The 11,849-nt window shown below is 38.6% G+C and overlaps 1 protein-coding gene across 1 annotated transcript; it reads left to right on the forward strand.

Moving 5' to 3' along the window:
• The first annotated feature begins 297 nt into the window (after nt 1-297).
• On the forward strand, nt 298-2,411 carry LOC130135465 (jacalin-related lectin 3-like). Its single transcript, XM_056304832.1, has 2 exons — nt 298-556; nt 1,979-2,411. The coding sequence occupies exons 1-2, from the start codon at nt 449-451 to the stop codon at nt 2,183-2,185; spliced, it is 315 nt and encodes a 104-aa protein (XP_056160807.1). The 5' UTR covers nt 298-448; the 3' UTR covers nt 2,186-2,411.
• Nucleotides 2,412-11,849: the final 9,438 nt, after the last annotated feature.

The following is an 11,849-nucleotide window of genomic DNA, read 5'->3' on the forward strand; positions in this document are numbered from 1 at the left end:
TTTTGCTTTTTGTATGAGATATACGACATGATAGTGCAAATTACTACCATGCGTAATGTTTTTGTTTTTCAAGTTGTTGCATTAACTATTCCTCACATTCTAATGATTGTTACAGATAAATCTGGGCTGGTCAATTGAGTACCTAATTTCAGTGTCGGGCTATATTACAAGTGATTTTGGCTCGACTATCATCCATTCACTCACATTTCAAAGCAATAAAAGCACATACGGACCATTCGGCACTGAAATTGGAAGGAAGTTTTCATTTCCAGCCACTGGGGGAAAGATCATTGGATTTTATGGGAGTTCTGATTCCCATCTTGAATCTCTTGGAGCATATTTCGAACCAATCTCTCATCTATATCCGATCGAGTTTATTGGACCATTTGGAGGCCAAGGTGGACACCATTGGGACGATGGAAAATTTAATGGTGTAAAGAAAATAAGGATGATGCTAGAAGATGTTGTCAGCTGCATCTACTTTGAGTATGACGATAATGGCGAGTCTATTTGGTCCTCTACACATGGTCACAGTGTCAATGGAGATATCCATATGGTGAGTTCATTGCATATTTTCCATTCATATTACGATTGATCCTCTCTCTCACGCACGCGCGTGCCTGCACAAACCTCCTTATCGAATCTACGAGAACTTTTGGGAAAGCCTTTCATTAGCTTCTCTTTGAATGGAAGTTTTATTTTCCAGAATGTATCCTAATTTTTTGCCTAATCCTTCTTTTGATGATTGATCCAACCTCTAACAAAAAAAAGATATGCCTTGGTCATATTTCGTCTCTTCAATAAGTTTAGTAACAAGCATAAAAGCCCTATTGTTCCAATGGAAAGAAGAGCCTATGATAATCTTTTCAGGAAATTTGCAAACGAACAATTTCATCGAAATCTTTCAATTTCTTATTTTCTACATTCACTTTATGTAATCCTCTATCCGTAAACTATAATAGAGTTTTCTTATTGATATTAATAGCTACTTTAGAAGGAATGTTTTTATGCGGTGCGGTAAGGTATGGTGAGGGTCATAGGCACCTACCACCACCCTACGCCACCATTAGATCGAGTATTAGTTTTCTAATAAACTTGAGAACCTTTATCAAAGTAAATTGCGAGTGATAGTAACCTGTATGCATGATGTACAATGATAAAGTATGGGTTGTGGAAAGCTTCCTAGAGGGAAATGAAAACCATCCAAATGTACTGAATGATTGAAGTTATCTTTTGATCATTTAAATTGCTTCCTGTAATTTTTGTTTTGTACATTACACAAAGGTCAATCGATATGCTTTATGCGAGATGGACTCAATGAGAGTGATCCAGTATGATAAGTTTTTCTAATGCTAAAGGAAGTGAATCGGCAAAGTGCGCCAGAGAACCCAATGGTCTATCATCTTCGATTGTTGACCCTAAAAGTACGAGAAAAGTGTCAAAAAAGTCCTAAATCTTTTGCATTGATGCCAATTTAATCCTAAACCTTTTTTTGGTGCCAATTTAGTCCTAAACCTTTTTCTGGTGCCAATTCAATCCTAAACCTTTTGCATTGATGCCAATTCAATCCTTCCGGCTAATAGCTATTCACGTGTCAAAGGATTGAATTTGCATCAATGCAAAAGGTTTATGACTGAATTGGCACCAAAAAAAGGTTCAGGACTAAATTGGCACTAATGCAAAATGTTTATGACTGAATTGGCACCAATGCAAAAGGTTTATGACTAAATTAGCACTAAAAAAAAGGTTTAGGACTAAATTGGCACCAATGCAAAAGGTTTAGGACTTTTTTGACACTTTTCCCCTAAAAGTATGCTGCAAGAATAGTAGTCCATCCATACATTAGTTTTAAGAAATTCTTGGGTCTAAGAATTAAACTTCTAGGTTGTTCGTGAATGCCATGTTTGCTTAGGCCACTGCAGGCTATCTATCATCTTTGATATAGATCAATATGACGGTTAAATTGCTAATTCTGCAGGTTAACTTGGACTACCCTCGTGAATTCTTGACCTCCATGTCAGGTTATATTAGACATGATAATTCTGTTATTCAATCACTCACGTTCGAAAGCAACGTAAGAAGGCATGGACCCTTTGGTAAGGACGAAGGAAGCTTCTTTAGCTGTGGATTGACATGCAGCCAGATAATTGGCTTCCACGGAAGGTCTGACGTACGTCCAACTTGATGCGCTAGGAGTCTACTCTGAACCAATTTCTGATCTTCATCTCTTGAAATCCTTTGGGCCATTTGGAGGACAATGTGGCGGTCCATGGGACGATGGAGATAGCACGGGTGTGAGAAAAATAACTATAAAAGGTGGATTAGTTATTGACTCCATTACTGTTGAATACGACAAGAATGGGTCTGTGGTTCAGGGCCCTAAACATGGGGGAGACGGAGGATCTCTAACACTCGAGGTATGGCCTCTAGACATTTACTTCATGATCTTATGAACGTGCAACTTCTGTGCTGTTGCCAGGTTTTGGTTTTATGTGGTTTGGAGGTCACGTTTATGCACAGGAGCGTGACAGTATTCCAAATAGAGCGTAGAGGTCAAAGTAAGATATGAGAACAGTCCGCAGATTTTGAGTTTAGATTGGCAAATGATCTGAAATGAGAATTATCCTCTGAGAAAGTCATTGTCGGGGCATGATGGAATATCATCATAGAAAAGTACTGCCTCCGAAAAAGGAAAAAAAAAGAATATTATAAAGTAATTTTACTATATGATTTTTAAGTCTAAACAATTTTCCTTAATTTTAGTAACTGTTCTCAAAGAATATTGCCAGAGATTTTTTAAGCAATTGCCTTTCGTTTTATAGACGAATGATTTGATAACTGTGGCAGACCAAAATAGGTCTTGTGCTCTAGATGCAGCAGAATTATCTATTTAGCTATTACATTGTTTGTTTAACCAAATACAACTTATCAACCAGAGTGTTCTGTTTATGCTGATTTTCGAGATTCTATAGTTGGGGGGTTGGGATTAAATATGTTTGTCTTTCTAATTTTGCAGATTAAACTTGATTATCCTCGAGAGTACTTGACTTCATTTTCTGGACACTTTGGATGTTTTCGTGGGCGTATTGTTGTTCGCTCCCTCTCATTTCAGAGCAATGAAAGAACTTTTGGGCCATTCGGTATAGAGACCGGGAAGTACTTTTCTTTTCCATCAACCGGTAAAAAGATCGTCAGGTTTCATGGGAGGTCTGAATGTTGGGTTGATTCACTTGGAGCACATTTTGAGCCTTGACATGCTAAGCTCTACTTTTATGTGTGCCATGCGGTCAATGTTTGAGTTTACATGTAAATATGTATCATTATGGACATTCTCATAAATCTAGGGATTTAAATAGGCCGGGTTGATGAATCCTCTAAGAATAAAGTGCGTTAAAAGCATTTATTATAGTGAATCAAATCTCCATCGACAGGAACAAGTTTTTATAGAAAAAAGATATGTTTAAAAAATTCGTCATAAATCGAACAATTTTTAAGTTTTGCATTTTAAAACGGTGGATAAGGGAGAGTGAATCAACTGTTCTCCATCTGTGGACTTTCTTCAGATAGATTTTGGTCATCTAGTCATTCTCTCCGGGCAAATTTGTTCCAACAATGAGTTTTTTTCCTGACAAAGAGCACTAACAAGGACTCGCCAAAGACATACTGTTTGCAACACTCGTGCGTTTGTTTCGGGGCATGTTCATAAGAATAATTGTTTGTATTGCTTATAAAAATTAGTCAATGGATTTTCATTATCAATAACAATCTATTTCTAAATATTTTTGTTAATGATGAAAATATTTTAGTTAAATCATTTTTGTATGTGATACCCTCGATCAATTTTAAAAAAATATTTTTCAAATCGTTGATTTTTCGCAAAATAAAAGCACGCTGATTGTAGTTTTTCTTATTTCATCTAATGTATGTTGATATGTTGTTAAAGTAGGCAAGATAATCTACTATTTTCCGGATCATGCATCATCATCTCAATCATCAAGAGAGTGGATCATACACTAGTCATTGCCATCTATCATTTTTGGTTCTCAGACTTGTTGCATTAACATTTCTTGACCCGTATACATAATGTACAATGACAATGTATGGGGTGTGGAAAGCATCTCAGAGGGAAACCAAAGCCATTCAATGTCTTTTTGATTATTTAAATTTCTTTCCTTAAATTTTTTATAAGTGCACCAGTAATCCTAAAATTTTGTTGCAAAGTGCAATTGAGTTCTAATGCTTTTTAAAATTGCAATCAAGTCTAAATATTGTCAAATTTTGTAGAAAAGCCCTTCCATTAGGGAGAAATCATGTGATAGGCAGAAATCTCATGATATTTTACATACGTAGTAAAAACTAAAAAACATGTAGTGCAATCATGTGATAGGGATAAATCTTTTTTTTTTTCTCTCAAGAATAGGGAGAAATCTTTTCTTTTCTCTCAAGAAAACTTTAAGAGAAAGAGTATTCTTGAAAAATTAAATCATAAGTATCATTTATAACTAGTAATAAGTTGTAAAAGTAAACTCCATGAGAATGAGAAAATAATTATGCTTGTAAACATAAGTAAAATTGACTTATTAGGCAAGACATTTTATGTGGTAGAAAGAACAAATAATTTTTGAAAATGTGAAATGAATGTTGGATCTATAGGAAAAATTTCGATGTCAACAGGTATTTGGTCTTTTCTTTTTATATCAAGTTCCACGCTTAGAGTAACTTATGCTAAAATTTGTGTGCGAAAAAGTTGAGTGTAAATATGAACATATATGGTGCAGTTATTTTTCTCTCTATAAAGCTCTAGGTTTTTATTGTAGAATGCCTCGGGAGCTAGATCCGGCGATTGGGTCTCATGTGGGCCCTAAATAAGGTTTACATAAACAATGCGAGATAAGCCGAGTCTGTCGGTGCGAATCCAGACAAGGTTTTTTTATGCCCCTAGAGGGAGGGATAAGTGACTTGTTTGGCGTTATTTTCTCTCTCAGGTCGGACAGCGACAATATGCTTGTTTTAATTTTTCGTACTCAGATTCCGTGACCCTTGATCATTTCAAATTCACTCACATTTTCTGCTAAATGTCAGTATGGTTTTAAGAGAACATACACAACGATTTGAGTATCTTGCACTGTATCCCAGGACCATTAGCCAGCGCCCTAACAAAAGAAATGTCCAGTGGCCGATGAGTCGCATCCAGTTCTGCCCACGAAGTCTGAATAAAAACGACATAACAAAAAATGAACTAACTAGAAAGAAATATTAAAAGGCGTCGAGTTGTCCACAAAACCCGCATGGCGCGTTCCCAAAAGTCAACTGTCAACATCTTTTCTGCAGCTCTGGTTTCAGTTCTGTCGATTTTCGTGCATATATATTTCTATATTTGGTTCTGAATTTTACCACGCTGAACATACGATCTTCGGTAGACATACCAAGCAAATCTTATTTTCTTTTGCAGATGTCAAATAAATCCAAGTTGCGGGCCCCAGATTCCCTTAAAGGAACCATGAACATGTCTCTAATTAAGTTGACTGACTTTTTTGGTCAACGAAATGCATCCCACCAATGGTAAAATTATTGTCTGACAAGATTACCTGCATGATCAAGTTGAGTTTAATTTTTCTTTTTTCCAGAAATGAGGGACAGATAATAATCACGGGAACGGCTAATAATCAAGCAAGCTAGTTGGAGATGATCTGGCAAACAAAAATGCTAGTTGGAGAAAAATATCGCAGATCTTTTTTTTAAGAACATCCATGTTAAAAAAAAAGTAAATATAAGGAAAATTGACTTTATTAGGCACGGCATTTTATGTGGTAGAAATGAAAAAATACAAATTAGAGGAAAATTGATTGTGTGATTGTAATAGAATTTGTAGCAAAACAAAACCGACGCTATGTGAAACGATATATCAAGGAAAAAAATAGATTATGGTATACTGGATTATACTATACGCATTATGTTATGTGAGAGAATATAGATAATTATCAACATGAATCAACATTATAACATAAAATTACTTTGGTTCGAGCATATACAAGATGTAGTAAAATACAATGTTAGAGTAAATTTTACTCAATAAAGAATGATGATTACTTAAAAAAATGACAAAATAGTGGCGTCAAATTAAAAAGAAAAATGGGGCATGATAAGTACTTTGCATGTTTCCGAGTTTGGAGAGACTGATTCTGGAAGATTGTTTGGTTGCTGGTGACCCGTCAATAGGGAATGTCGAGTTTCTGGTCTTCTTGTATATTAGAAACTGTGAAAGCCTCGAGCAGGTGCCTCAACAGTAGGGTTCTTTGAGAGCATTAAGCGAACTTCTTGTGGGAGATTCCCATTTGTAGAGATATGAAGAAGGTTGAAGTTCTTAGTGCTAGGAAATGTGAATCATTTACTCAGATTCCTGCATCGATCTGCAAAGCAACTTATCTCTTGGACCTGGTTCTGGATTTCCATTGCTATTACTGAACTTCCTGATTCGATTGGAGCTCTGGTGAAGCCGAGCTGCATATCACTGAACCAGTGTGAGTCGTTGACCAAAATTCCGGGCTCCATTGGGCAGTTGAAATCCGTAGTTGAGCTGAGCTTATCTCCCGCAGGAGTTGGTAAATTACCTGATTCTGTTGGAAACTTAAGTAAATTCGAAGTGCTTGATATTAATAATATCAATGGAACAGATTTACCAGGCGCTGTTCAAATGCTAGAAAAGCTCTGATAAATGCCTCAAAGTGTGAGTGCTTGAAGGGAGACGTTTCTGCTGTTGGCTTGTCATCCTTTGAGCATCTTGAGACATGATCACACGGATATTATTCTTCTTCCAGAAAGCATTGGCAGGCTATCTCGTCTTCCAAACTCTTGACTTGGCTGGGTTAAAAAAGCTCCAGACCCTTTCCCAGATTCCATCTGGCTTGGTAAACCGTCGCTTTTACTCATCGATGATTACAATTTCACACCCGTCAGACCTGATTAATTTGAAGGAACTGGCATTCATTAAATGCGTCTAGTTCAAAGAAGTTTATAAGGACATCAGTAAGTTGACCAAGCTGGAGAAGCTGACGCTGTCTAAAACAAAGATAAGCACCTTGCGCGAGGAGACTAGCACCCTTCCTCGGCTCAAGGAACTTGCTATTGAAGAATGCATTGAACTGCAAAGCCTCCCAAAGCTTCCCTCAAGCCTGATAATCTGAGCATCGGGGATCATATTTCATTTCAGAAATTGCCAGATTTTTCAAACTTGAATTGGTTATCAGAATGATCACTTTGTGAAAGTTCTGAGCTTAGTGAGATTCAAGGCCTTGGGGATTTGGCATTCTGGACAAGGTTGGAGGTTACTTGCTGCCGTAATTTAACTAAGCTTGATGATCTTGAAAAGCTGGAATCTTTGAAGTGTGAATGTGGCGGACTGTGAATCCCTTCAAAGACTCCTGATTTATCAATGTTCAAGAAATTGCCGGTAATGACAGCTTCGGGCTGTAAAAGGCTGGTGGAGATCGAAGGCCGTGAAAGTTCAAATGCGCTGGAGTTTTTGGGCATGGATTGGTGCACATCCCTTGAGAAATTACCTGATCTGTCAAACTTAGGAAAGCTGAAGCTCTTGTATCTGGAAAGTTGCAGAAGTCTACGTGAGACTGAAGGGCTTGAAGAGACGGAATCATTGGAGTTGCTGAACATTTCTTGTTGCAAGAAATTGCAAAACTACTAAACCTTTCAAAACTGCAGAGGTTACGAAATGGAGAAATTCGAGTTTGCGAGAAAGAGATTTTGAGGGTCTTGAGGTACTTAAGGGCCCGTTTGGCAACGTGTCAAATAGTGAAAATTTCTGTTCTTTTGTTCCTAGAATCGATTTGGAAACAGAAATATGTTTGTTAAAATTTTTGTGCCCGGGCACAATTTTGCAAAAAATTGATTTCAGAATCAGTTTTGGAACATTAATTAAAAAGTAAAAAAAAGTAGCTTCTTAATTAAAACAATTTTTCTGGAACCGATTCTTCTTGGTTTTCTTCTTTCTTTTTTATTTGTTCTTCATCTTCTTCTCGGCCCACCGCCGGCGACCGGCAACCGTCCACCGACGACGGCGAGGGTGGCCCTCGCCTCCCCCGGCAACGGTGAGGTCGGCCCTCGCCACCCCTGGCGACGGCGAGGCCGACCTCACCATCGCCACCCCTGGCGACGGCGAGGTCAGCCTGGCCAGATCTGGGCGAGGTCGAGCCTCGCCCGACCAAGGCGAGGCCGGCCTCGCCCGGCCAAGGCGAGGCCGACCTCGCCGTCGCGGGGGGTGGCGACGGCGAGGTCGGCCTCGCCAGATCCGGGCGAGGTCGAGCCTTGCCCGGCCCATGGCGAGGCCGACCTCGCCGTTGTAGGGGGTGGTGACAGTGAGGTCGGCCTCGCCTTGGCCGGGCGAGGCTCGACCTCACCGTGATCTGGCGAGGCCGACCTCGCCGTCGCGACCGGCGGCGAGGACCGCGACGCCCTCGCCGACCCTGGCCTGTTGGCGCCGGCGACCGGCCATGGCCAAGGAAAAAAAAGAAAGAAATATTAAAAAATTCAAAATATTATTAATAAAAAGAAATTTTGGGTAGTTACCAAACGCATTTTTGTTCTTTTTCTATTCTAAGAATAGAAATTTTGGGCAGTTACGAAACGCTTTCAAATGCTTAGAAATTGTTCATAGACACAGAATAAAAAAGAATCATTTCTGACAAGAATCTGTTCTCGGGCACAGAATTATTGCCATGCGCAGCCTAAATCTCTGAAATTGTTGGACATTACAGCATGTACACTTGTACAGCGCTTGAAAGTGTACCTGATCTGCCAAGTGTTACAATCAACAGTTATATCTAGTTATTTAGCAAATATGGAGGTTACCTAACCTGCCGACTGCTACAATACACCTTTCGTAAGAAGTTTGATGCGACAGCCTTTCCGTGCAAATTCCAACAGGTAATTATCTTAATTGCTTGGTTCTGTTTTATTCAATTTCATGTTTCTCTCTGCATAATCATTGGAGAAATTGCGTGTTCCTGATGAATTTCTATCCCAACGTCCAAAAACATTGTCGTCAAATCAACAACTGCAAAAATAGCACCCCGATATTTCCCTGCATGTTGAATTTGCACATAGCTGTCATACTATCTAAGTTCCTAAATATATGTCAAGTCTTTGAGAAGTGTACTTTCTTTACCCTTTTGACCTTGTGCAGGCTCACATACCAAATAACCACTCAAGTTAGATTTGCCATTTCCATGTATCCTCCCATCGGCAAGGAGGATATACTGTCGCTGTACATCTTCTATAGGCGATGACTCCTGAATTTTGACTTTTTCTGATTGTATTAATGAACCGGTCCTCTTGCAATGTTTCCTATGTCTTGCTGAGTGAAGTAATTATCTCCATTAGTAGGAATATATGTCGCTGTGTGGTATGATGACTGTTATCTTGGGGACTTGCTTCTGAAAGAACTCAGTGCAGTGCAGTGTGTTTCTGAAGGTGAAGCTTGCTTGTTTTGTAATCTGTACTGATATTCCTGGTTGGGATGTTATAGCAGTTAATTGATCTTACTTATCACGGCAATTTAAGTCAGGGCTCCACATTCATGAGCAGATTGCTAGTGTTTTGTGAGGGAAAATAAAGAATATTGTTCCGCGCCAGTAAATGATCAAAAAAGTACATAACTTTTCAAGGTAACTAAATATCGACTAACAATTTGTTTTGCCCGTATAATGTTAGTAAGTTACTAACATGTTATGAAAACTGCCAACATTCATTTGTACTTAAAATATTATCAACTATTTTAATTAAGTTACCAATTCTCAACTCTAATACGAAATTACTAACTCTCATTCGAAGTAGAAATCAACTTTTATTCGATTGTTTCAAAATCACATAGTGTTGCGATAGTTTACCACAATATATTTGCATAATCTACCAAAGTATTAACAGTCACCAAATATAAAATATGAAATTACCCACTTTTTCGAGTTCGTCTACCAACATTTTTTAGATTGTTGCGAAAGTTCCAATTGTTTCAATAGTTCACGAAGTATTTGTTTGTGGAACTTAGCATTGTGTTAGACGATCAACTTTTACTTTTATATGAAATGTCACTATTCACATTCAAAAGTTTCCGGTATTTGCTTACTCATGGTCTGGTTCTTGACAAATTCAAACCTACTCCCTCCTCGAGCGAACAAGTCTTCTTGCAGTTCCTTTAAACAAATGAAACCCTCACTGGTCAGCGTGTCCGAACATCCCCCTGAAGAAGCAGAACGGGTCCTGATATGGCGAAGCTTTCGTCTGTCGCTCCTCCTATGTTCACCGACTCGCGCCTTCTCTCTCCCATGTACTCTTCATCTGCAAGGAAAAGTTTCGAGCTTTTTCGCGGTCTCTCGTTCAATCACATATCATCCTCATGGGAATTGAAGGAATCGAGGGACGCGTTCCATCTTCTTCCTCTTCTATTCATCAGTGGAAGTACGACTTGTTCGTGAGCTTTAGAGGCGAGGACATAAGGAAGACCTTCGTGGCCCACCTCTTCCACGCGGTGAAGCGGCCGGGGTTCCACTGCTTCGAGGACGATGACAGGGGTGGAGGCCGGGATTCTCATTGACCCCAACCTGCTCAATGCGATCCGCCATTCCAGGGTTTCTCTCGTCGTGTTCACTGCCAACTACGCGGACTCGTGGTGGCTGGGCGAGGCTCGGCCCCGTCGGATCTGACGAGGCCGACCTAGCCCAGCCATGGCGAGGGCGAGGCTCGCTAGGGCACAACGAGGCTCGCCCTGCCTCTCCCCCCTCCGATTGCTGACAGTTGGCGACCGACTGGAGGAGGAAGAATGGGAGGAAAAGAAAAAGAAAAAAAGAAAAAGAATAGAAAAGAAAAATAAAAAATTTGAAAAATATTAAATTTGTCTACGTTAGCGTCACGTAGGCCGGTCGGCGTCCACGTCAGTACTTTTCGGTCAAAATTGGCCAAACGGACTCAATTGATAAGAAGTATAGAGGTTTAGGACTTAATTGACAAAGTTGAAATATTTAAGACTGAATTGGAAAAAATATAATAGGTTTAGGATTTATTTGACAAATTTCCCTAACTTTAGTAAGATCTCCTAATTTACATGGTATATAGAACAAGATTATGTTCGTGATTTGCCAACTAATCATGGAGTTTACATGGTACATGGAACAAGATTATGTCCATAAATTGTAAGCTATTACCATAATTTACCAACATTTACTAGCATAGCTTATCATGTTAAAGTAACCAAATATAAATTGAAATTACCAACCTTTTTGAGTTCATATTCCAACATTTGTAGGATTGTTTCAAAAGAACTAATTGTTTCAATAAATTATCAGTATTTATTTCCGAAACTTACTAATGGGTTAAAATGACCAATTTTTATATTAAATGTCACTAATCAAGTGCAAAAGTTAAAGGGTGAGCGATTCTAGGGTAGGTTTCCACCAAAAACTTACTATGTCAGGACTAATTTTCAAATTTTTAGAACAAAAAACCTACCATGTATACATTTAAACTGACATGGGAAGTTCTAGGGTTGGTTTTAAGATCTACTGGGGAATTGGCGAATTCCTTTTTCTTTGGGTTTCATTTTTTAGTTCTTTTTTTTTTTTGCTTCATTTTTAGTCAAGCAAAATAAAAATTAAAGCAACAACAAAATTTCCTTTCAGATAGATAGAGTTCCATTGACAAGACTGCCTATCCCAAACAAAACCGTTTATAAGTAAAATAATTTGTCAAACCTAATAAGAGAATTTTTATTATGTTGTCATGTAGAGTAAATGAAAGGTATTAATTCAAGAGTAAACTAGAAACATGTGTAAAAGAGTAGTGAT

This window comes from Syzygium oleosum, unplaced genomic scaffold, assembly GCF_021117445.2.
Source record: "Syzygium oleosum isolate NSW1041296 unplaced genomic scaffold, Sole_v2.1 Sole_v2.33, whole genome shotgun sequence".
Taxonomy (NCBI): Eukaryota; Viridiplantae; Streptophyta; class Magnoliopsida; order Myrtales; family Myrtaceae; genus Syzygium; species Syzygium oleosum.

Excerpts from the sequence above, each read along its gene's own strand:
- LOC130135465 (XM_056304832.1), top strand. The coding sequence starts at position 449 with ATGATGCTAGAAGATGTTGTCAGCTGCATCTACTTTGAGTATGACGAT. Across the intron at positions 557-1,978 it reads TCAATGGAGATATCCATATG|GTTAACTTGGACTACCCTCG; the intron begins GTGAGTTCATTG and ends CTAATTCTGCAG.